Below are 25,938 nucleotides of genomic sequence, written 5' to 3' on the forward strand. Positions count from 1 at the left end.
TCACCAGCCTGCAGGAAGAGGTCCTCACATCCTGAGCTCTGGCTTCCACAATTCTCTCTCCTCTGTCAGCACTTCTAAGTTCACATGTCTGAGAGTGCCCAAGGCTACCATGGTAAACTCAGGGCTGATGTCTTAAAAATATATGCTACAGGTTCGTTTCACAGTTACCAAAGTAAGAACCTGCAATATTCCCTGAAAGTGGATTCACAGGAACAGCCAGTGTAATAATGCAAATATTTACCACAGTTATCCAGAGTAGCATATGCTTAAGGCTAAAGCACCAGGAATCCAGGCTGTACAAACTAGCAAGTTCTAATGTCAAGAATCATTCTTCTGCATTTCTTTTCAAATATCCCAAGTCCCCTTCCAATACAGCTGCCTTTTATTTAAAAAAAAAACAAAAACAAACTGGGGTTCCACTAACCAAGAAACAGCCTAGGAACAGTGGATCCCGAGCACAGGCTTGGCTTCAGCACATCCCCCCCATGCAACCCTGATCTCCCTGAGCTGCTTTGCTTCTTCATCCATCACCTGCCCTACTTAGTAGACTCACTGTAACACCCCTGAAGGACTTTGAACAGGGAACAATGTGATCTGATCTGTGTCTCAGAAATTACAGGGGGGCAGAGAAATCAAACCACACAGGGAGACCAATTAAAAAGCCATGGAATAAAAGAGACCATAGCAACAGTCCAGGAGATGACAAGGCCTGACCTAAGGTGATGGAGATGGAGAGGAACAAGAGGATACAGGAGACTGGAAGGGAGAATCAACAGGACGAGTAGTATTTAAGACAAGCATGGAACTTGGGGGATAAACAAGTTGCACAGGACCCACTGACATCATTACATTTACTGAAAAACAAGATAGACTTCAAGGGATGGGGTCATTAAAAAAACAAAAATACAGAAAGTTGTCACACACAGCTGATTTGTAGTCTTAGCAAAGAGCATGAGACTCAACTGTCTTAAGAATTAAGTCATCAAAAGAGTGGTGCTGATCACATAATATAAGCTGTGTTAGCAAAAGGGCTTGTTCCCATAATGTTTTTAGCTATGCGCGCAGGGCTGCTATGTTCACACTGTGAATGAAAAATACAGCAAGCCATATCAGTAAGCAAAGAATCCTGAAGCCATCAAGTCATCAGCTGCTGCCACCATCCCCCAGCGAAGACAAGCCTGCAGCCCAGCCTCTGTAGCCACTCACAATGGTGCACTCTGAGGGGACTCAGAACAAGAAAGGACAGGACAGCTAGATGCTTGTCAAAGGAATGAATTCAATGAGCCCAAAGGTTTGCTGCCTCCCATACATAGAAAAGCGCTAAATTCTTTAACTTGATCTGTCTCGTTTTCTTCAGTTAACAAGTAATCTTTTAATGTTCCAACTACCTGGTCTTTGTTGTAAAACTCTATACATCCTAGCTCTTCCCGTACCTCTTCAGAGCAGTCCCTCAGAGCGATCTAAGAGAGTGTCATCCCAGGCTCGAAGGGGTTTGAGTCCTCAGAAATGTCCACCAAATAAAACATAACTCTCAACTTTAAGGCAGTGCATTTATTTCAGTTAACAACACCATACTGGAGTACAAATGTGGTCATTATTTCATTATTTTTTAAAGCAAGGCACTTTTGGGGAGGGAATAGCTCAAGTGGTAGAGGGCATGTGAGCTCAGCATGCATGAGATCCTGGGTTCAATGCCTAGTACCTCCTCTAAAATAAAAAGACCTAATTACCTCCCCCACTCAAAAAAATAAAATAAAGTAAAAATAAAGCAAGGCACTTTTGGGGAGGGAATAGCTCAAGTGGTAGAAAGCATGCTCAGCATGCATGAGATCCAGGGTTCAGTCCCTAGTACCTCCTCTAAAATAAATAGACCTAATTAGCCCCCTAAATAAATAAATAAATAAATAAATAAATAAATAAATAAAGGCACTTTCATAAGAGCCAAAAGGTGAAAACCACCCCCAAATCCATCAATTGATAAATAGATAAACAATGAAATATTATTCAGCCTTATTAAGAAATGAAATTCTGACACATGCTACCATACAGGTGAACCTTGAGAACATTATGCCAAGTGAAATAAGGCGGTCACAATGGATAAAAACTGTATGATTCCTTTCACACAAGGTACCTGGAGTGGTAGCTAGAGACAGAAAGTAGAATGGTGGTTGCCAGGGGCTGGTGGGGAGACAAAGTGGAGAGTTCATGTTTAATGGGTGCAGAGTTTCGCTTTTGCAAGATGAAAAGTACTGTGGATGGATGGTGGTGACAGTTACGCAACAATGTAAATGTACTTAATGTCACTAAATTGTACACTTAAAAATGGTTAAGAAGGTAAATTTTATATTATGTGTATTTTACCACAGTTTAAAAATAAAGACTAAAGGCAGGACACTTACCTCTCCATCAGCTGCCAGAGCCATTGAATGATGAGAGCCACAAGCTACTTCAACCACTTGCTTGATCAAGAGGTTGGTGCAGACTTGGATGGGAGCAATGCCTTGGTTGGTCGTCCCATTCCCAAGCTGGCTATATCCATTGTGGCCCCAGGCATAAACAACTCCATCTATACAGGATGGCCACACACAAAGAATCAGCTCAAGGAAGAAACAGTAACCCCTGTACTTCCTTCTCCAGACGTTACACAACTCATTCCCCAACCTTCATTTCTTTTTGCAATATTGTGATTTGTAAGAAATCTCTATTTGGTCATTCAGCTGATGAAAATATATTTCTTGCATATATCAGGTCTTCATCCATAGCTCTTGGCTCACAGCTCCCAAAACCTAGGTGCTGAGAAAGCTAAAAAGTATCTTTTGTTATGTGAATGAGGTGACTTTTGGAAGCACCTAAAGACAGTAGGGCTGCTGCCAGGAGAATCAACCACATGATTAGAGGATTGGAACTTTTCTTCCCACTCCCCAGTTTCCGGAAAAGGGAGGAGGCATGGAGGTTGAATCAACTGCCATTAGCCAATGACTTAATTCTGACTATGTAAGGAAGCCTCCATAAAAATTCCAAAGGACAGATTTTTGGCCCCTTTTCAGACAGCTTCCACGTTGGGGAGGCCGAATGCTTTACACAACCCACTGTGCCAGGCCCCAAGCTCCAACAGGATAGAAGCTCCTTTATTCGGGCTGTTGATTCATATCCTTTAGTCGCCTTCTATAATAATCAGTAATCTGGTGGGTAAACAGATGTTCCTGAGTTCTGTGAGTCATTCCAGTAAACTAATCAAACCTGAAGAGAGGGGGGTTTTTTTGTTTTTTTGGTTTTTTTTGCAGCAGGTTGAGCAGAAGCACAGGTAACAACCTGGGCTGGCCACCAGCATCTGAGGTAGGTGGTCTTGTGGGACTGAGTCCTTTACCTGTGGAACCTGATTCTATCTCCAGATAGACTATGTCAGAATTGGGTTAAATTCTTGGACACCCAAAGACTGGCATCCAAAGACTGCTTGCTGGTGTCGGGAAGCATGTGCACGCACGCACGCACACACACACAACACAACTGTGTCCAGGAACTCTGTTTAGTTGGAGTCAGAAATGGGATTTGCAAAAACAGCCCTGGCTCATGGACACATGTGGCTTTTGAAGAGAAAGGATAAAAGGGCAGGAAATGAGGAAATATTGATCCCTGGATGGTGACCAGTCACCGTGGTAGGAAACTGCAGCTATACTGTGATCAGTTTCTAAAGGTAAAAGCTACCAATGGAATTTAGAAATTGGAGCAGACCCAACTCCCAAGGGGCTGGTTCACTGGATACATAAGGAAAAACAAAGTACTAAGAGGCATGCTAAATATACAATTCCTTGGTTATTTTATCTGTAAGCCAAAATGAAAATAAAAAAGTGCCGGGTCAGGCCTTGATGCTGAACCAAGCTCAGATTTGGGTCAACCTGAGCTTCAGTCGTTTGCCTCAAAGCTGCCTAGAAAGGGAAAAATTATGCAGGGGCAACAGAAAGTACCTCTAAGACCTCTGTACACCAGGAAGGTAGTTAATATAGAGGAAGGGCAAGACCAAGAAACGACTAAAACCAGGGACACAGTGTGAAGGAACTGGCTCATGTGGAGGACCGGTATCATCAGCTTCCTGAGGAACCTGCACTGAATGGATTGTGACAGTAACTGATTTAAGGTCGGTGTTTTTGGTTTTGAAGGCTGCAGGGTGGAACAGCACATGTGGGTGGATGCAGGAGCCACAGCTCTTTTGAACAAGCACAGATGGCTGTACATGATCCACACTACACAGGAGGTTATTCCCCAGGTAACAGTCCAGCTGGTGGACTGGATAAAAGCCACTGTAGAGTGTGCTTATCCTGAGAAAAGGTATTTTGCAAGTCCCCTATAAATGTCAAATGGAACGCCCTCAACGAAGCAGCTGGGAGGCTCTGTATGCAAGAGACGTGGGATTAGCTTTACGATGACTGGGATGTTCATCCATTGAATATGCCAACTGGTAAGTGCTGTGACTGAGAGTGCCCCTGTTGTGACTGCTACAAAATCGAACAGTATGAGAAGCATCATCAGATCTGCTATCTCAGCTTTCCTGTATGGGTCTTACCAATACCAAGAACGTTAATTATGAAAATGGGGAGAAACAGAGGGGAGAGTGAAGGAACTCAAACCAGTAGAGCGAAAGCCTTCAGATGACTGTTGAAAAATGGGATGAGCAAAGCAGACATTGATGAGGGATGGGTGATGAAGCTGAAATCAAGGTGTGGCTACAGCACTGCCAGAAATTGGTCAACCAATGGGACCCCATGTTGGTCTCTAACATTAAAGGACTCCAAACAAGTCCACTTTATCCCAGCTTAGAGGTGCTTAAAAAGCCAGAAGGCAAGGATTAAGATGAGAATCCCCAACCAGGAATCCCCTGGAAGGAAGATTAATCAAGATAAAGATTAACCTGAAAGCCAGGGTCTTCTGGCCCCACCCCCAGCCAGGCACCCAAGGGCAAAAGCACAGTGTGGGTAGGACAGCCAGCAGGAGGGAGAAGAAACTTTCCTGGGACTCCTTGATACAGGAGCCCAATGCACTGTGATTCCACAAGCTGTTGGTGAAGTCTTAACAGCTAAGGTCAGAACAGGAGGACGCAGTGGACAGGCAACAGCTGATGGGATTCAAATGAAAGTCTGGATGAAAACTGGGATTTTGGAACAGATTTTGTGTGAGGTGGTCACATCTCTTTTACCTGAATGTATTATTGAGCTGGATATTACGTCTGACTGGACATTGCTTCCCCAAACTAATATTATAAAACAGAAGGCAAGTAAATCTGCCCTCACGCTGGTTTTAACTGGGCTCGCTAGACTGGAACCAGGAGACCCGCCTGCACCCACACAGGTGGTCACTGTAGAGCAGTACGGGACACCTGGGGGGTGAGAAGAGCTCACTGCTTTAGTTAATGGTGTGCTAGAAGCTGGAGTGCTGGTGCCCACGAATTCGCTATACGACAGCTGCATGTGGCCAGGGAGAAAGGCGGATGGCTCGTGGGGATTAACCGTAGACTACGGAGGCTTAAATAAAGTTGTGCCACCCACGGCCTGAGCAGTTCTCCGCACGATGTCAAGCACACAGAAGACTCTGCAGGCTGACGGAGGCGGAACTCAGGGGCTGACCTCACATCTGCTTTCTTCTCCGTCTCCATCTCAGAGAAGAGTCAGCAGCAGTCTGCCTTCACGTGGGAAGGATCCCAGTTCACTCTTACTCTGCCACCACGGGGTTATCTGAACTCACTGGCTGACTATCATAATGTGGTCCGAAGGGATTCGGACTTGATGCAGGTCTTGATGACATTATGATGGTATCAGAAACTGAAGAGCAAGACACAACTAATTTGTTTTTTGGGTTTTTTAAATTGAAGTAGAGTCAGTTTACAATGTTGTGATAATTAAGATAGGACTAATCTGAATGCAATGACAACACACACAACCAACCAGGGCTGGTTGATAAATCCCGTTAAGGTCCCAGGGCCTGCCCAAACAGAAAAATTCTCAGGAATAATCTGCTGAAGCCACACAGGATATTCCACAGGAGACTAAAACTAAACTGCTGCTGCAACCCACCCCTAGGTCCAAAGCAGCAGCAGCCCAGCATTTGGCTGGTTTATCTGGTGTTTGGAGGATGCAAAGTCCACATCTGGGAACAATGCTAGCTCCCATCTACATCATTAGCCAAAAGAAAGCTATACTGTGTGGGGACATAAACAAGAGCAGACCGAGTCCAAATTAGAAGGGAGAGGCTCTGCCAATGCCTTTGCGGCTTTATGACCCACAAAGATACGATTTTGGGGGTGTCTTCTACCTGCACTTTGCAGCAAGAGCTTATGGCAAACCCATGAGCACCTCCCAGCAGTGATGACTGGGATTTCAGACCAGAAAATTCCCAGATGCTGCCTCTCAGTACACACCACCTGAGAGACAATTAGCAGCCTGCTACTGGGCATTGAGAAGGACATAAAATAATCATGAGAGCTGACATACCCACAGTGTCCTGGGTGATGTCGGGGCAGCACTCCACTAAGGAAGGCAGTGCCCAGCAGAGTTCCATAATAAAACGGAAACGGTTCACACGGGAGCAGGCTGCCGGGGAATGCAGGCGCCTGCCCTAGTGTAAGCAGGCAGCCTCTCCTCCACGACCGACTTTAGAGCCGCCTGAGGAAATGCTGGAACCGACTGCCCCGTGGACGTGCCCTGTGAGCAGCTCTAACTGAGCAACCGAGTGCTGCCTGCTTTACAGACGGCAGTTCCAAGACAAATGGATAATATCTTGTTTGGAAAGTAGCCGCATTAAGACCAGCGGATGGCAAGACTGACTGAAGGAGGCAAGAATAAATCAGCTCAGTGAACTGCAGGCTGTCTCCCTAGCGGTGATGGGAGAATTGAGCAATGGTAAAAGTCCCCAGGTTTGGGTCTTCACTGATGCATGGGCTGCAGCCAGTGGCCCAGCCATGTGGTTGGGTAGATGGGCAATGGAAACCGGACTGTTAAAGGGACAACTGGTGGACGTGTCGATGCCATGACAAGAACCCCCTTCCAGGTTCGGAAGGTGACTGGAGCCACCAAGTGGACCATTTGGTGCTCTCCCTTGAGGTGGCCCCTGGGTCCATGAAACAAGAGGACACGGGGGCGCTGCAGTAATCCAGAGATGAGGCAAACCTAGATATATACCTCTTGTGCCCTGAGAGGCACAGAACGCCAACAAGAATGGTTCTGTCAACAAGAGAGACAGGGACTGCAGATGGCTACCGGGAAAATTCCCCAGGAGAAGGCCCTGCACAGAGCTGACTGGTGAGGACATTGGACCAATGCCAGTAGCCCTGGGGACTATAAATGGATCCTAACAGAAAGAGACCCTTACTCTGGACCGAGTTTTGAATACCAGGTAGTAGATGCAAATGCTCAAAATACTATCAAAGGACTGGAACATTAAATACTGGGGGTTTTTTTGTTTTGTTTTTTTGTTCAGCCAAACCATTGGTCAATTGCATGGGTAAAATAAAGGCATTTTTAAGACAGGGTCTCAAAGATTTCTCTCACATCCCCTTCCTTGGGAAGCTACTAAAGAATGTATTTTGCCCAAGTGAGGGTATAATCCAAGGAGAAAGACACAGGACACAAAAAATAGGGGATCCAGAAAGGACAAAGGTGAAAGGACTTCCAGGATGCAGGTGAAATGAAGTTCTAGCCGACAGCTGTGCGGGAGCCTAGAGTGACCAGTCCAGGCTGGAGCAGGGGCACAGAGGCCTCCGGAGATGACCCGGTGTGCTCAGAGACGCTGAGAAGCAATACTGTGCTATGGAAGAGCGTGGGCACACGTTAATGATGGATGCCTAGAAAAGCTCAGAAAATAAACAGCGGTACAAGAAAGGAGATGGCTCAGCTATAAATAATCCTTACAGAGTCCTAGTAATGTGAACACTGAACACTGATTTAACCAAAATGGTGGTGATATCACTAACAGTGATGGGGTAAGGGGAGGGAAGGTAAGAGAAAGGGAGCTGAATTCTATCTCCATTACAAAAGTCAAATGATAATACCTAAAACTGAAAATTCAGAAATAGCAACACAGGCTTAAAAATACGAGATGAAATACCAGAAGAAACATCTGAAGGAGTTAAAAAGTCGCTCCTTCTGAAGAGCAATTTCTAAGAGTGAAGAGGGTGAGGCAGAGCCCTTCTGTCTTTTTTACTAAAAGCCATAAACTATTTGATGGCTTAAAGCGTTAGATTTTTTTAAATCGTGACTATCTGTTCTAATGTGTAACACACACATATATGTATCATGCATACATGATACATGGTGTACAGCATGTTTAATGTATGTTGTGTAAAATGTATTCTATCAAAATGGAATTAAAAACAGAAAGACTACGCCCACAAGAAAACCACTTATTTTATATTTGTATGTTTTATGTTTATTTACATCTTAATTGTAACACTCAAGATGGATAAAACTGTATAATTTAGACTCTGAAAATAACTCCAAAAGAAGAGTTATAGTTTCCCAAGGTCACCACTTGGAAGAAAACCAAGAATTTGAATGTATATGTTTTAGTATGTTTGCTCTAAAAAAAACTGCTTCAGTATTTTATAGTCAGAAATCAGTGCCTAGTTAAAATTAACACGTGTTATGAAAACATTAAATCATCAGGTCATGATGGGTGACAAAGCTGAACCAGTCAGCAAAGCAGCAACTGCCTGGAAGAGCCTGTGTGATGCCAGGAGGCATGGTTATACAAGGCGGAAGCCAGATAATCACCTCATTATGCTCCATACCAGTTACGCTCTTACTCAACAATCACGCTCAGATCTGGATCTCACAGCTTGAGAAAGATGCAGAGACCTTGGAGAGGATTCAGATGCAAGTTATAGGCAACTACAAAGCTCAATACTAAGACCCACAGTCACATCCAAGGAAGCTGTGATTCCCCAGACTAGAGACAGAAAGGCAGCGAAGCCAGCTCTCCCACACGCAGTTTACCCAACAAAGAGCTAGAGACGGAGCAAGAACTAATGCGCCTGCAACATACAGGGAAGAAGCTGGGCCTCACAGAGCAGATTTTCAGAGAGTTCTGGGTGCCTGCAGTGCACATACATCCCCGAGGAAGAACGCAGAGGACCCTCAGTGATGGTGAGGAGGCAGAGGAAAAGGAGAATCCACCCCACGTCCTCTCCATGTGGCACCCACAGGAACACCAGGGTGTGAGCTGAGACTTCTTGAATTCAAGATTCAGAAACTACACAAAGAAAGGAAAACCAGTATCACCTGTGTTTATAAAAATATACCAAGCAAAACCTGGACGTTGCCTTGCTACGACAAACACACTGAGAAATTAGGCTGAAGCACCACTTTGTTCGCTTAGCTCGTCTTCCACAACTTTACATACGTCGTCTAAAACCTCAGAAGTTTGCAAGTCATCCTATGCCTGCTCCAGAGGGAGCCTGAAGTGTTTAACTTTTGTGTGCTTTATGTACTTCCCCTCAAAAATTGAGGAACAAATAATTCGAAATTCACTGTCTGACACAGCCCTGCCATGCCTTGGCTTACAATTCACTGCTCAATTACCCCCAAACTGAGAAGCTGGATTTGCTCCCACCGTACCTTCAGTGCTGAGAAGAACATGCGGTCCACTCCCATAACTAAGGCTTTTAATCTTCTTTCCACATAGGGCTTCCAGCTTTTTGGGTACCAGTGTACTCTGGTTATCTCCAGTTCCTAGACAGTTACTGTAGTTCAGTCCAAACACAAAGACCTGGGAAACAAACAGCTCTGTCTGAGTCACTCGGCCTGAAGTCACACAAAGGCTCCCTTCTCCACTCGGAAAGTCCTACACACTTAATCTCAGTTTGATAGCTCAGTAGGAAGGAAGAGAGCGACGTGGCTGTGAAGAAAAATTCAACCTCTGCTGACACAACTTAACGGTTTAGAATATTTGGCTACACAATGACACTCAGAGTAGCAGGGACGAGGGGCAGTAAACCAAGAAATGGGAAAAAAGGACAAACTCTATCCAAGACACTGACTTCTTGGATTTCAGGTTCCCTTTATGTCCCACCTTTTCTCAGTCTTCAAACTGCACGCTTTAAGGCTCAACCCCAAAACAAGCCCCCAAATTAAACTCTGGGTTTTGAGAGATTCTTACCTCATCGTTGTCAGTAACATACAGTGCCTCGTTGGCTGAGGTGCCAAAGACACAAGCCTTCCGAATAGATGCAATTTCTTGAGGCGAGAGCAGAGTGAAGATTGGCCACTTGCCTACATCCACCATGACTCGGGCTTCAAGTAATTCCTACAAATAAGCCGACATCTTTGCTGTAACAAACAAAAAGGATTCCAAAAAAAAAAATTAAATCACCACTAAACTAACTTAGAAAGATGTTAATAAAAGGAAACAAAAGCCAATTCCAGAATACACCACCTACTTTTGGTGAAATGGGTCGCTCACGTTCCCCAGCAATGTGTCCAGTCCTTCCTCCACCTTCAAACCTGGGCCTTTTCCTGTAATAGGAGGAACCAGCTGTCTGTCTTGCCCACAAGTCAGTGCTTACCTGTCACACACATATTTATCTGCAACCCGACAGCAGATAATGGAGAGAAAACATGCTAATTAGATGAAACCAAGGTCTCATCAGGTATTTTTCCCTCCGGGGTATTGAGATAAAGGTTACAACATTCTTTGGTCTAAGGTAATTGATTCTGGATTAGGAGAGAGAGTGTGTGTGTTATGGAAGTCGGAATCATCACATCTACCTCCCCACTCTCCCACTGCTGCCCCAGGATGCCCTGAAAGACCCCATCCCTCGCAGAAAAGCACTGCCACACTGAGCCACTGTTTAATGATAGAAATGGGACATCCCTCAGAGCCCAGAGTGGCAAAAATACTGAGAAGCAGTAGCCTAAGATTTACTGGATGAAACCATAAAGCAAAGTATTATATTCTGGTCCTAATTTATATGACCACATGTTCTACACATATACAGCCCACATTTCATTTCACACTAAGGAAAGTTATATGAACAAAGGGTAAGACAGTTCACCGGCATCTTGGTGTCAGAACCGATGACTATACCCGTCATGCAAATAGCAATTAGCTTAATGAGTACCCTACAGAAAGTAGAGATGTGCATAAATTTCCCTAAAATCCCAAATCTAACCTATTTAAGGAGTTTTACACAAAGAGTCCTGATCATGGCTCCAATTCTTCCAGGGTCAAAAAGTACTTCTTGAAATTCCAGGGGGCTGTACAAAGCGTAAAATCTATCGTGCTAAGTGAGTTTCCATTCTGGCTCTCACCTCTGCAAACTGAAACAGAGCCAAATAGTTGACAAATATAACCAGGATTTCCTAATGAGGTTCAGAACTCTTGAAGTTCCTACCTACTTACCCTCCTCTCAGACCTCTAAAAATAGCCAAGCAAGCCAAGGTCTTTCGGGCTCCAGCACCTCTGACAGCACCTACAGAGACAGCCTCGGGGTTTGGGCTTACAGTCAAGGATGCAGTGTCCGTCACCAGGGAGATTTCTCCCAACAGCTCCAACTTGTATGACAATGACCAGGTGCCTGCTATGCCCCAAGGGTCACAGCGCGTATTCAATAAGCATTAAAGGGGTCACCTCCCTTCTGAAACTGGACCTCATTGTCTATGGAATGTGTATCGCTCTAAATAAACTTGCTTTCACTTAAAAAAAAAATGGGCATTAAACACCATCAGGATAGGCTGGTCCCTATCACTGTACAGCCAGACTCCTGGAATAACATTTAAATGTTCTGAAAAGTGCGCATGAGTGTGTGTGTGTGTGTCTGTGTGTGTGTGTTGGTGGGAACTGGTAAAGGATTTGGCAAAGGCTAAAAACGAATACATAAACACGTTAAAAATTTTTTGTTTCAAATAGTACAAAAGGGGATAGGAAAGTCTCCCTGCCATCCTTCCTGACCTTCTCCTCAAAGGCAACCACTCCCAGCTGCTGCTTCTAATTCCCTCCAGGGACAGCGCAGACCTACCCAACATTATGCGTGAGTGTGGGCGAGTGCGTTTCCCTCCCTAGCAGGGCATCCTTGGAACCATTCTGTACCAGCTCGTGTAAGGCCTACTTCGTTCTTTTCAATGAGTCTATAGAGCATTCCACCAATGGATTCAACAATTTACCTCTTTCTACTGAGACATTTAAGTCACTTCCAGTCTGTTGCTAACAGGAATACTGAAATTACTGGCTGCATACATTACTGTTTACACATGTCTTTGAGTACACATAAGTTTCTAAGATAAATTCCTGCAGGGTCAAAGTCTAACGGCTGTCTTACCTTTCACAGGGATTTCACGCTGTCCTCTACTGAAGCAGCACCGGCATACAGAAAAGCCGTGTACGGCAGCACCTTTCACCCACACCCTGCTGCACAGTGTGTATTATCACCGTGTCTCAGTTGTGCTTAAACTTGAATTTCTCTTACAGTGAGTGAGGTTGGGCATTTTTTTTAAAAATCACAATCATGGCGACAATAACAACTAACACGTCTTGAGCACTATGTGCCAAGCACTGTTACAAGTATTTTATATTTATTACTTCATTTAATCCTCACTTTACAGACAAGGAAATGGAGGCAGAGATTTTACGAGTCTGCTCAAATTAGTAAGTGGCAGACTCAGGACGTGAAGCCATGCCAAGGTGGGAAGGCAGCGCGCAACCATTAAAACACAGCAGTTAGCACCAAGGGAGGGGAAGATTCAACTCCCAGCAGACCCTGAGCTTCATCACACGCTCACTGTAGTGTATCAGTGCTCACTGTAGTGTATCAGCGTGCTGAACAGCACTCCCACAGGTGCCATGACAGTTCTGACACTGACCATAAAATGTCAAAAAGTGGGTGATAGCCCAATTCTTGGGAATCCCAGCCCCTTCCCCAAGTACTTAGAATAATCTTTCCATTTGTTAGCATATGAAGTTACCACGCCCATAAAAACTAACAACCCTACAAACACCTGGTGGTCGCTCTCTCCTGACCACTGAGACAGCCTGCACTCTGTCTATGGAGTATGTGTCTCCTTGAATAAATCTACCTTCACTCACTACAGCTCGCTCTTGAATTCCTTCCTGCCCAAAGGACCCTTACTTGTTGGGGCATGTCCCATCCCAGGGACTCGCCCAAGACCTAGGACGTGACCATCATCTCATGCCCCATTTTCCTCCAACACCTGGAGCCAGCGTCTGCACCCTTCCCCTCTCAGTCTCATGTGATTAAGAGCCCAGGTGTCACCCTTTTACATAAGGCCCCTATCTTTCCTACTGAACTGTCTTTCTTCACTTTGCTCTTGATTTGTGAGTGTTCTTTGTATCATAAGAAGATTGTCTTAAATGCTTTTAGAAGTTTAAAAACAAAAAAAAGATGCCTCCCAAATGGTCTGCCTTGTGCCTCTTACATAACAGTAGGAAAAAAACCACAAAAAGTGAAACAGTGTAAATATAAGCAGGTAAATGTCACAAAACTCCAGAAGTCTTATTTTCCTAGAATATGAACCGTATCACTCTTCAAAATTTAATATTTTATATAATATACAATTACATTTTAAATAGGGGGAAATAATTAATAAAAAATATGATTCACCACCTTTAAAATTACAACACAAAGGGATATTATCATTCAAAGCCATACAATTTCCTAAGAGCAGTAAAATTACCCTGAAGTCATTAACCAGTTTACAGGTAACTCTGCCCTAAGGGTATGGTAATCTGCTGAAAAATCAAGCTAACTTGCCTAATGATGGCTTATTATATGAACTGAGTTTACTCATTGCTAAATTACTTGAAGCTTTATTTTACGAGCTATTTCTCCCAACACTTGTAACCTGGGAGTCAACACAGAAATCAGGTCTTATATCTTCCATGTCCACACTTCTCAAAAAAGCAACAGCCTTGGCATATTAGAAAGGACTGGGAGTCCTGAGGCCTGGGTTTTACCCCCAGGTTTACTTTTAATCAATCAGTGGGATGTGCCACTAACTTTCCTGAGCCTGGGTTTCCCAAAAAGCTGTTCTATAAAGATCTACAACTGTATGTTCAAGATGTAATGAAGAAGCTAAGGGGGATTTGTGAATTCATGAGAGCAAAAAAGGCAGTAATGTTGGCGAAGCAAATAACTTACTCCTAGCAACACAATCCAGGGAAGCAAACAAAGAGCAGGAGGTTAGAAACTAACAAATAACAACCATCAAGAACCTGCTTTGTTGGAGATACTGTGCCAGGCAGCTTCACACACATTATTTAATTTAACCTTCATAACACTCTCCCAAGGAAGAGACCACCATCCACTCTTACCAGGTGACGATGAGGCTCAAACGTGAAATGACCTCCCAAGTCACAGAGCAGTAAATGGCACAGTCAGGAGGATTCAACCCCCTCCCCTCAGATTCCTCTTACAGAGAACCTCAGTCCTGGCCCTTTAATGACTGAATTTCTCCAACACTACGTCCTTCTGACTTCATCTTGTCTCATAAATGTACACCAGCATCTGTTTTTAAAATGCTCCAAATGTAAAAATTACCTCTAAAAGAAATGTATTCCACAATATGCCTGTCTCAGTTAACCTGGCTAAACTTTGAGAATGTTACTGGTTCCTTCATTCTTCCAAAAACCACTGGGAGGTAGGCCCTGGAGACCAAATGCGACCTTTGTCCTCAGGGAGCTCACAAGTTTGTGGCACAAGGTGCACCCTTGGGCTATGGACTAAGATATATTTTTTAAAATTAAATGTAGAAGGGTTTCAGACCTAAAAAAATAATTTTGGAAAAGTACAATCATAATTCATTAATTCTGTCCTGGGAAGGCAAGTTCAGATTAGGGAAATTCGGAATGGAACAATTCTAGAACAGACATAATCTTAGAACTTGCCAGTACATACAGCAATTCAAACTAGACCAAACTAACTGCTGTGATGAACAGGTCCTTCCAGGGCTTGACTGATAATCATAAAAATGAGTTGTAATTAGCATTTCAGATATATTAAATAGTTGCTTCTGAAGTTCAATAAGATAGTGAATTTTGCAACATTATTTTTATCTACTATTTTATTTAGGAACTACTTTCTCATAAATAGCACTGATATGTTCAGACTGAATTATCACTCATTAAGAGGTGAATCAGTGATTTTTTCTTCTTTTGCTGACGGAGATAAAGCAAGGATAGAAGAACAGAAAAGTGGAAAGCAAGCAGAGCCTGGAAAAGAGTTTACTGCCCTCTGAGGACAACATGCCAACACACCTGGATTTTCTTTGGCACCTGAAAATACAGCCTACGTTCCCACAGACTTGCTGTGTCCATCAGCTCTACAGAGCTACAGCCATCCCCTTGGCTGGCTCTTCCCAGCGACTGACACTGTCCCTCAGCGCTGGGGGTGGCACAGTGAAGAAAGGTTATTTCATTTTACACTCTGGAAGCAAATTCACTCAGGAGGGCACACACAGACCTTCCAATTTTAGAAATCTACATTTAGAACTAGAAGACTGAAGGAGCAACGTAGCAACCAGTCTCGATCCCTCTAACAGCACATTTATTGTCCCTTCCCCGGAGAACCCAGTATTAAGGGAAGGTGGGGGGAGGGCTTTGCTTTACTGATCTAACAAAAATATATTTGAATTCTGTTTAGAAAGTTAAAAAAAACAGGAAATGAAGAAAATAGTATAGGAAAACTTTGTTTTTGATGAAAGAATGGTCTCAATACTACACAGTACTAAAAGTTTAGGGCTGCTTTGTAAGCCAGCATGTGGCTTTCACACAGACCTCATCCCCCCAGCTCTAACCAGGTATGTTCAGCACAAAGGAGGCTGATGTCACCGACAGGACTTTACACCTCCTGACTGACTCGTCTTCTGCTGACCTAAAAGCTGGCTAAGAAAAAGAGGTCAAAACAGAGCAAGCAATCCTGCAGAACTGGTTAGCCCCATGATTCTGACTCTTCTGGTGTCATCCTTGGGGCATGGAGTGAATTTGTATCATTCTTTATGGTGGAAGCTGATAACCTCACAGGAAACAGGAAGGACTCTGAATGCTGGAACAATCCATTTAAAAATGCCCTATACGTTCTTCAACATACAAGCCATAAGCCAGGTTCAGACTATTTGAAACAGGAATGTCAAATATGAAACATGATTGTTTTCATTGCAAAATATTAAATTAAAGCACTTACATATAAACTGAAGATCCCTAATGAAGATTTCTCTATTTTCATAAACTGGATGATGACTTTAGTTATCAGCTTATTGCTAAGTCACCTCATAATAGGAATTTGTTCATAGTTAATAAGCTATTGATAAAGTCTAAGATGCCTTACAAAAAAAAGCACTTCCACATGCTCATGTGAACAAAATGACAAAATATGTTAATTTGTCTGACAATGACCCCACACACCAATAATGCTGGGGGAAACCATAAAGCAATATAACCACGGTCCCTGCCTCTCAGGAGCTTAAGGACAAAGTCAATCCTAGTAAGTGGAAACCTAGAATGCCAACGTAAGTGGAGTAACTAAGCAATGAGACACGACATGCAAATATATAGTCCACGGGATAAGTGTTAATGTGTAAGTGGAAAAAAATTATGTGCACAACAGCTAAACTATATAAAAATTCAATCGCCCAGAAAACTGACATATGAAATCCCAGAAGTCAAATTCTCAGTATCCTAGCACATGACAAAATGTAAGCACTTCCTCAGTGAAGATCATCCAGATTTCCTGCAGGAACAAGAGTTTTTTCCATAGCCTTCTTCCTTTTTCACCAGTGGAAGTTCCCATTTGAACACAAAAGATTTAAGGGTGTGGCCACCTTTCCCTATTTTTGAGTACACTGTATCTCAATTCTAGGAAAACTTTCAAACAGAGGAGTTGTAGGGCGTGGGGTGGACTTTTGAAGGTGCAATTTACAACTTAATGTCACATATCTACACTACAGCAAAAGCAATTCAAAAACCCTCAAGTTACAAAAGAGCCACAAGTTACATCAATTTCTTCCATACTTATTCCGGTGAGCTTTCTGAGACTGAGCAGATGCTACGACTCTGATTTAGACACCAGGCGTATTTCCCAGGCCCAAGCAAGCCTCTAAGAGAATCAGCCTTACAAATGTTTAAATAAAAATGCACTTTAAAACTTTCATCTCTTCTCTGGTATAAGTACTGCAAAGAAGCAATGTTTCAGAGGTTTGCTGAGACACTGACACTGTTACTGCCCCAGCTGCTAGAACAGCATCACCACCTCTCTCTTCTGCAACATTACCACACTGACAGAATGATAGGTAGGGAAGGAAAGAAAGTCCTGAATACCTGACAAATTTCACAAAGACAAGGGACTCTAGGCATTCTCCAGAGGAGTTATGCCATCCCTCAAAGTTGCAGCTGTAAAGGTGACGAGTTAATCCTCCTACAGTCGTCTAAAAACAGCGTGACTGCTGTCTTAGAATTTCCTAACACTGTGACTGCCCTTTGCCTCAGCAGCTTTGCTCCAATTCATCACTCATTTAAGAAGACAACTGTCACTTCCCAACCACCAACAAGTCACTTGACTTGAAACACAATTTGCCATAGTGATCGGGAAGCAATTCTTTAGCTCCATCATCCAAGAGGCCGAAAGCTTTAGGCAATTCTAGGACGCCTGGAATCTGACAGCTCACTGTACGTGAAGAAACAATTCTACCGAAGCCATGTGCTCAGGTTAGCACAACAACCTGGCAATAACATTAACAGCAAAAAAAAAAAAAAAAAAAAAATCCGAGGTTGTGAAGCTGTTGCTTTCATGAGACACTTTTATTTTCAAAAGGAAACTAGAAAAGAAATCCCCATGATTACAAATAATTTTCTTCTACGGTTTTGTTCTTTGTTGCACCAAACATACAGACTTTGCAAAACAGACCACATAAAAATAAATGGGTCAACAGTTAAAGAAATGGATAGAACACAATGTAATACTTCATTTTATTTTTCTAATGAGTCCAAGGCTGGACCAGAGGGGCCCAAGTTCAAATCTATTTGCGGTATCATGAACCTTTCCTGCCAGGATATCTCTAAAGTGATCTCATCTTCTACTCTGCTGCATGAAAAGTATCAACTGTACCCTGTGATGGCCTAAAGCCAAACTAAATTCCCAGCAACGGACAGGCAGCCCCACACCGTATTCACAGTAAATGTTTGCTGAATGTCCTCTAGGTAAACAAGAAGCCAGCACCACCCTTCCCCAGCCCCCAGCAGAACTTCTAGGGAGCCGGAAGGGTCCAGCACATAAACAGATGCTGGCCAGTGTGGCCGTGCTCTGACCAGGAGGTTTGGAAGCTGTGGAAACACCAGAACTGGGAAGCGGCAAATACCTGAAGAGAAGGCAGACAGCAGAAACAGGGAACACATATGCCAGGTAAAAAAAGCCTGGTGGAGAAACTGAAAGAACTTTAGCATGGCTGTAGCCAAAAAGCTTAGACTTCATCCTAAGAGCAACAAGTAACCACGAAAGGATCTTAAGCAGGGAAGTGGTGTGATCCGCTGTATGTCTGTGAAAGGTACTTTGGCTGAATGCAGAGAAGAGATGAGGGTGATGGAGGAGGACAGGACGGACTCAGAGCCAGAAAGAATGGAAGCCTATGCCAGGGGAACGGAAGTGGAGAAAACAGCCAGAGACAGACTCAAAAGCATTCTGTAACTGACTGAATGGGAGGAGGGAGCTGGATAAGGGAGAGGCAGAGCCCAGAGATGACACTCAGATGCTGAGCTTAGGCAACCGGGGGAACTATAATGCCACTCACGATGGCACAGAACACAGCAAGTTTCAGGGCGAGATGAGGAATTCTACTCTGGACATTTTACATCTAGCTACCTGTGGGATATCAAAGTGGCTATGTCCAACAGATAGATTTATAAAATCTGAAGATCAAGAAGGCAATCTCACTTGGAGATTTGGAAATCTGGCAGGAGCTCACTCAGGAAAAAGTGTGCGGACTAAGAGAAGGGGATCTTGGACAGAACTCAGAGGAACTCCAACTGCAAAGGGACAAGGAGAACGCCTCAAAGACAGGGAAGGACCAGGCAGGGTCGGGAGACAACCAGCAAGGAGAACGCAGTGTCTCAGAAGCCTCGGGACTGGGGCGTCACACAGAGGAGGTGGTGTCAGTGTCAAAAGCTCCTGAGAGGCTAAGCAAGGTAAGGGCTGAGAAATGCCCACTGGATTTAACAAAAATTATTGGTGAACTTTACAAGAGTTTCAGGGAGGTCATGGATGGACAAGCCCCGGCTGCGACAGGTCAAAGAGAGTATGAAAGGTGACGAAAAGAAAACAATGAATATAAAGAACTTGTTCAAGAAATTTTGACTGTAAAGGAGAAAGGAGAGTGATTATAAAATGGGCTGGAGCTGAAGGACATATTTTGGGTGATCTTTTTATTTTAAACATGTTAGAGACTTGAAAAGGTTTAAGTGTTAATGCGAAGGAGCCAGCCGAGAGAAAGATGAGCAGGTCAGAACTAAATGAGGTTTCTGAGAACAGGGAACGAGATCTGAAGGAGAGGTGTCGACAAGCTGTAGAAAGGGCAGAATCTTCTATCACAAGAGAGGAAGGAAAGGATGGATCTGGAGAAAGGGAGTTTAAAGACCAGGGAACCAGAGTTTGCAGCAATTTCTTTCTCCTTCTCTGTCTCTGCTAATGAGAGCCTGCTAAATGAGTGTGCATTTTTCATTTCCACCAGCAGTTTAAGAGGGTTCCAATTTCTCCATATCCTCTCCTGATTATTATCTTTTTCATTATAGCCATCCTAGTGGGTGCGAAGTGCTGTCTCACTGTGGGTTTGATTTGCATTTGAGGGCATTCTCTTCTGAGGTCACCTATTCTCCCTATGAAGGAAGAGGGACGGCTTTCTGTTGAGAGTAAGAGGAGAGGTAGCAACAGAAAGTGGGGTAAATCCATAAAACAAGGGTAGGAAAATCTGAGGCAGTCGCCAGGGAGGATGCGAAAGAGCACTGACCAGGGAAACCAAGAAAGATGATAAGACAGAGCCCAGTGGAAGCTGGAGACCGTAAGTCTACATAGATACCCCATCTGATTGCCTGAGATTTTCTTCTCCAGGAAAGAGGTTTTTTGTGTGTGTGTTTTTAAAACCGATCTAACCAGAGTTGGAATGGAAAGTTGCTCACAGGATTTTCTCATTTGAAGGCAATGAGGAATGTCCCTGAAAAATCCATCACCTGTTTTGTTTAAAATCCTGTAACATATACACTAGAAATGACCATTTGCATTAAGATTCACTCTCCTCGACCCTTGAAAGCAAAGCACCTCTCAGACATGTGTTTACTGCTGCAGATCTTACATCTGTACTGTCAGGACTGATAACTACAATCACAGGGCTAAATTCATCAAATAACAAACTGCAAGGAACACCACACATCTGTCATCTCAATAATGGGCAGTTTCTTTAAAACATGTCAGATAATCATATCACCAAGTGTTAACACTGATAATAACAATCATATATACAAACAATAACCAATCACACAAAAGAAAGTGATTTTTGACTTAATCAGTAACCTAGGAGAGCACAAGATACAGACAGTCTTCAGTTTAACTAATTCAATAAGTACATCCCTATGTAATATGAAGATTTAATTAATTATCTTTAAAGCATGCTACTGTTACCAAAGGCAATGCCACACCCTGAGGCCAAACTGAAATATCGAAGTTTGGAGCAAAGAAAGGTTTCTTGCAGGGCTGAGCAAGGAGGAGGAGGTGGCTCATGCCCAAGAAAAGCCCAAACTACCCAAAGGGTTTCAGCAAAGCATATTTAAAGGCCAGGTAAGGGGGGGGGGGGGGGCGGGGGCAGAGGGTATGAGATCAGCTGTGCTCACTTCTCTGATTGGTTGGTGCTGTGGTAACAGGGTGATCTACACTAGCAACCCCTAGGCGCCAGAAGGTCTGGGGGCCACTTGTTCTCCATCACCAAGTAGTTAATTTCTTCCCTTTGGTGGTGATTTTAAGCATCTGAAAAACTCAGGAAATATACAAGATACTATTATCTGGGTGCTTCAGAGGAGCTGCAGCAGAGGATATGAGGGAGGGCCTGATCCTCGAAGGTCCCACGGGGTCCTGCTCAGTTACACTACTGTATACGCTGACCACAATTTTATGCTCAGGGATCACATCTTGGGACTGATTTAAATGTGAATTAGATTTGTTCCAGGGGTTTTATGGTTAGAGGTGCTAAGTTGTTGTTTCAGTTCTTTTTTGCTGAGTAACATACCATCCCAAAACGTGGTGGATTAAAAAGGTAGCAATTTGTTATTGCTCTCAGTAAGTTTTGACTGGACTCAGCTGGGTTTACTCATGAGCTCACAGGCACGGGGAGCTTGATTAGGGCCGAAACAGGCCCTGCTCACAAACCTGGGCCACTCTAGGTGGGCTCTCTTTCTCCACCTGGTCTAGCTCAAGCCTCTCTTTATGCTGATTGGCTTCCTACAGGGTGAATGCTAAAGCTGCCAGGCCTCTTCAGGACTCTGCACAGAACAGGCACAGAGCACTTCCACCATATTCTATTGGTCAAAGAAAGTCACATGGAGCAGAAAGAGACCCCACACCTTGATGGAAGGAGCAGCAATCAAATAGAGGGATGGGAGCAACTGCTGACAGTCATCTTTGGAAACACTCTACCACAGCTGTAAACAGTATTACTGATGTTTCCGTGATACCACTTGAATTCAGGATTGAAGCCCTAGAGAAGAAACAGACTGTCAATTTCCAAAACCAGAATTTCTTCTTAGGCATCAGAAAGAATACCTGGGCAAATGTATTCTTTTTGCCCTGTGCAATACTAAGCTCAGAAAAGCCATGGCATTTTCTTTTCTGGGCTTGTGGGGAGAACAGAGACCATTCTTCAGGAATGGTCTGAGTATAGTATTCCCCGGCTGGGATTCATCATTTTCTGAAGTCATCTCACACCTTACAATTCATTATGTATGCAGGAGAATGATCTCATTTTTTCTGAAGTGTATCTAATACTAAAAAATAGAGAGAGCCCCAGCTATCTGAACTCTTGCTATCCAAACTCTATCTAAACTCAAGAACCAAAGAAAATTTTGGCTGAAGATTTGTTCTTCAAAACTCAAACTTTTGCTACTGGCTCTCCTAGGCTCAGGAATGAACCGGATTTGGATACCACAATATGTTACAACCTGAAAACTCACCATCTGAACACATCAACCCAATAAATTTGTATAGTAAAAAGGACTTATTATCCAAAATACTAACTTCTCATCTTTAGATGATATAAATTTTACCTTGTGCTTTTGTGTCTAAAATGACCTGTCTAGAAGTATTAATAGACGAGTTTTTGCACAATGGTAAAAGATATCCATTCCACAGATTAACTGCTATATTAATAGAATCTACATATACAGTTGTATATTCAACCTTGAAAGCAGTTCAGAGAGGTGAAATTCACCCAGGCTCATTTCAAATGAAGTTTCTAAAATTCAAAGCATACCATAAACTGTCTGGGTTGTCAGGGTTAAATCACTTTTCATTCCTTTCAGCATTTTATACCTTGATGTTTTGTTACTAGCCCACAATGCACACGTTTCAGAAACTCAGTTTTTGCCCCCAAGAGCTATAATTCTCCCCCACAAAGAACAGGCCAAAGACGAACAAGACTATAAAACTGGGTTTTTTTTTAAAGCCTTATAATATTGCTTTTTAAAATTGCAGTCCCCAGGTGCAAAGAGTTCTGCAGTAGACTTCGGAGTGTCTCACATGCAAACAAATACAAACAAAAAGCCGCTCTCGAGAGAACAGAGTGCCTAGATGGTCATCTTAAATAAAACAGAGCAGATAGCCTACCCGAGATAGAACAAGAGAAATACCTTTTCACTCCGTTCACTGCACTCTGGATAGAACTCCCTACTAAGCGAAATCCCTTTGTGGACTCTGCTGTGGAAGAAAGGCAAACGGCGTAGAGTATGGTTTGTGACCCCACTACCCTTTGGAGGCGGAGGAGGAGATGCTAGGATCTTAGGGAGGGCCGAGGGAGAACAAGAGGGGCGGTCTCCTCCCAGCCGAACAGCGCCGAGAGCGGTGAGGCTTTAACAACGAGCAAAATCGCGTCCCTGCAGCTCAAAAAAGAGAGGGAGCAGGGAAAACTTTCCCGAGCCTATTCCCACCCTGTCCCTCCACCTCCTCCTCGGAAGAAACGCTCGCGGAGGCGCTAACGGTGCGGGACTGACCGCCCCATCACCCGCCCGGACGCAGCGCCCTGCGGGCCGGGAGCCGGTGGGGGAGGCCAGGGGATCCCGGGGCCGGGACAGGAGGGCACGAGGGAGGGAGGGCGCAGGAGTAACGGGGCGCGGCGACAGCCCCGCGGGGAAAGGGGGAGCAAGGAGAAGGCAGGGGCAGAAGGGGCCTCCACGAGCTCCTGCCCGCACCGCCCCACAACCTTGGCTACCTGGGAGCCCAGCCGCGGCCGCGCGCCGTCCATCCAGGCCCGGCCACCAGGAGCTCCGCGGGAACCTCGGAAGCGGCGCGAGCCGGAGAATCACCAGCTAGTGGCCGGGGAAGGGGCGGAGCTGGAGGGGGCGCCGGGGGCGGGCCGCCGGGTCACGTGTCAGGGCCGCCTCACGTGATGCCGGCGCCCCGCCTGCTCCGGGCGAATCCGCCCGCGGGCCCGCCGCGAGCCTGCGCTCTCTTGGCCTTGGGCCAGCCGATCGGCCGTCCGAGTCCAGCCCCCGGCGCTGCGGAGAGTGGCGGTGGCGCTAGGTGGCTGCCGAGACTTTCAGGCTTTTGTCTCTTAGGAAACCCGGGACGCGCGAGTGGCGGCCCCTGCCGCCCTCCCCAGATGGTTGGCCGTGGGGAGAGCTGTCCAGCCACCCCAAAGGGACCCAGGACGGACAAGCCACTGGAAACTCCTCTGCCTGCCCCATAGCGCGCTCTGCCTACTGTGGGCACTACTCAGGTGGTGCTGTGGGGACAAGGAGCCTCGGAGGAGAGATTCGTTATACTCCAGAGACGTTTCCTCCCCTCGCCCCCGACTCCCCATACCCACCTACCTACCGGTCAAAAAGCACCTAAATAAAGCCGAGGGATAGAGAAGGTGGGAACTGGACCAAGATCAGAAGGAAGGAGGGAGTGAGGCACAGGGCTCAGGTAATGAAAGGAAGGCAGCGGTACTTCGGCAGCAGGCTGTTAAGATCGGAAGGGACCTAAGACGGCAAATGACCCATTTTTTTTTTTATTATAAATGAATAAACTGAGGCTGGGAGTGGGGATGCTTCCTGTAGCTCCATCCAGCCCATCATCTATTGAGACTACAGTCATCTTTCTAAAATACTGCACTGCTCTCTGGAAACTCCCAGTTGGCGCCGCAGGATAAAGTCCCAAATTCTAGGCATAACTTTCCGAGCAATCTTGTTCAAACATACTTTTCCCGTTTAAATAGGAAAACATATCATTTTCTAAGTATCCCCAAACAGCTCAGCTAATCTACTAAAAAAGCATACTTTTCCTCATCTTCCAGCACTTGCTCAACACACTGCTCAGGACCCTGGCTGCAGAGAATTTCTATTTTTCTTGACTACTCAACTTTCTTTGGATTACTTACATTTTCTCTAAGTTACTTTACTCCTCTTTGCGTTTGTTCACTCTCCGCCTCTGTCTGAAATGCCTTGAATCACTACCCTCTTCTTCCATAAAGAAAACCAGACCTGGACAGTAGTTACAGCAGTAAAAACAGATTTTGATAAGAAATAATTGCAATAGGGGAGTTGAGCCTAGTTTGTAGAGAGGTTTCTTTTCCCCTATTGGAATAGTTCCTGAATAAAGTCAGTTCTTGCTGCTTTAACCACTGTCAAGTGTTGGTTATCCTTAACAACGCCCCAAGGTATACATCATTTCTCCTACTCATCTTTCAAAATCCAGGTCAAATACCACCTACTCTTGTCTTCCTTCCTGGTATCCTCCCCCTGATTCAACAGCATGAGCAACTGAAGTTCATTCAGGTGGTGCCACGTGTAACTTATTCCCTGATTTCCAGGACCCTGTACATATTCTGATATAAATCTCACATTGCCCGGAAATGTACTATTCATTTCCTGTGAGAAGTAAGTTGTCTATCCCTATCTTCTTCCCTACATTATAAACTGTTTAAAGTGGGACTTCTGAGCTTATTTCAGTGCCCTCAGTATTCACGGAATGAGGGTCCATGTTGAAGATCCTCATTATCCACTGAATGAAGTAGTTTGACCAAGGTAGTAGCAGTTCAGTGAATTCACTAAAAGAGGCCTACTTTTCTCAAAGAAACTAAAGTCAGTTTTTTTTAGGCTCCAACCTGATCAAAATTACTTATGCAAAACATGTTCGTCTGAGGGAAAAATGGGGGCTTGGGATTTGCATGATCAAATATTTCCGGAGCATTCACTGCTTAACATGTGCCAGATGCTGTATCCGGAGCATCTTGGAGGATGAAAAGTTGAGTCAGACCTGGTTGCTGATCTCAAGGAATGTGTAGCCTGGTTATTCCAGGACAGGATGAAAAGTACGATAGAGAATACTAAGTGAACACAAACGAGGGACCACAAATGAAACAAGGGGTTAGGGAAAAACTTCCTGGGAAGGTGAATTTGGTGGACAAGTAGTAGTAGTTAGATGACGAAGGGGCAAAAAGACCCTTCAGAAGAGAGAGCAGTAAGTTCAAAAGTATTAAACAATTTATTTAAGAAAAGCAAGTAACTCTGTATGGCTGGACTTGACCTCATTTACAACTGGAACAAAGGAAACCTAATTAGCTTAACGTTAATACACTTTTAAAAATTAAATATTTATTAGTATTAGTATTGTTTATTGGATTGAGTAACTTTCCATTAGACAAATCATTGGCTTTTCACCTAAAGTTATCCTGTGGACTAGTGCTAGGTGATTTTTTTTCACTTGTTTTTCCA

The 25,938-nt window shown here is 44.3% G+C and overlaps 1 protein-coding gene across 6 annotated transcripts in view; it reads right to left on the reverse strand.

Moving 5' to 3' along the window:
- RCBTB1 (RCC1 and BTB domain containing protein 1) overlaps positions 1–23,571 on the reverse strand; it is a 64,113-nt gene extending 40,542 nt beyond the window's left edge. For 3 of the 6 annotated variants that reach the window (XM_064493176.1, XM_064493175.1, XM_031466417.2), the window contains exons 1-5: positions 23,451–23,571; positions 10,424–10,499; positions 10,144–10,313; positions 9,603–9,753; positions 2,400–2,566 (exon numbers count right to left, since the gene is read on the reverse strand). In XM_064493176.1, coding sequence (XP_064349246.1) covers positions 2,400–2,566; positions 9,603–9,753; positions 10,144–10,269 — 444 coding nt within the window. In that variant the 5' untranslated portion in view covers positions 10,270–10,313; positions 10,424–10,499; positions 23,451–23,571. Of the gene's footprint in view, positions 1–2,399; positions 2,567–9,602; positions 9,754–10,143; positions 10,314–10,423; positions 10,500–22,872; positions 22,940–23,450 lie in introns of all 6 variants that reach the window. The other 3 variants (XM_064493174.1, XM_064493177.1, XM_031466418.2) reach the window with 3 other exon arrangements.
- Positions 23,572–25,938: the final 2,367 nt, after the last annotated feature.

Source organism: Camelus dromedarius, chromosome 13 (assembly GCF_036321535.1).
Source record: "Camelus dromedarius isolate mCamDro1 chromosome 13, mCamDro1.pat, whole genome shotgun sequence".
NCBI lineage: Eukaryota > Metazoa > Chordata > Mammalia > Artiodactyla > Camelidae > Camelus > Camelus dromedarius.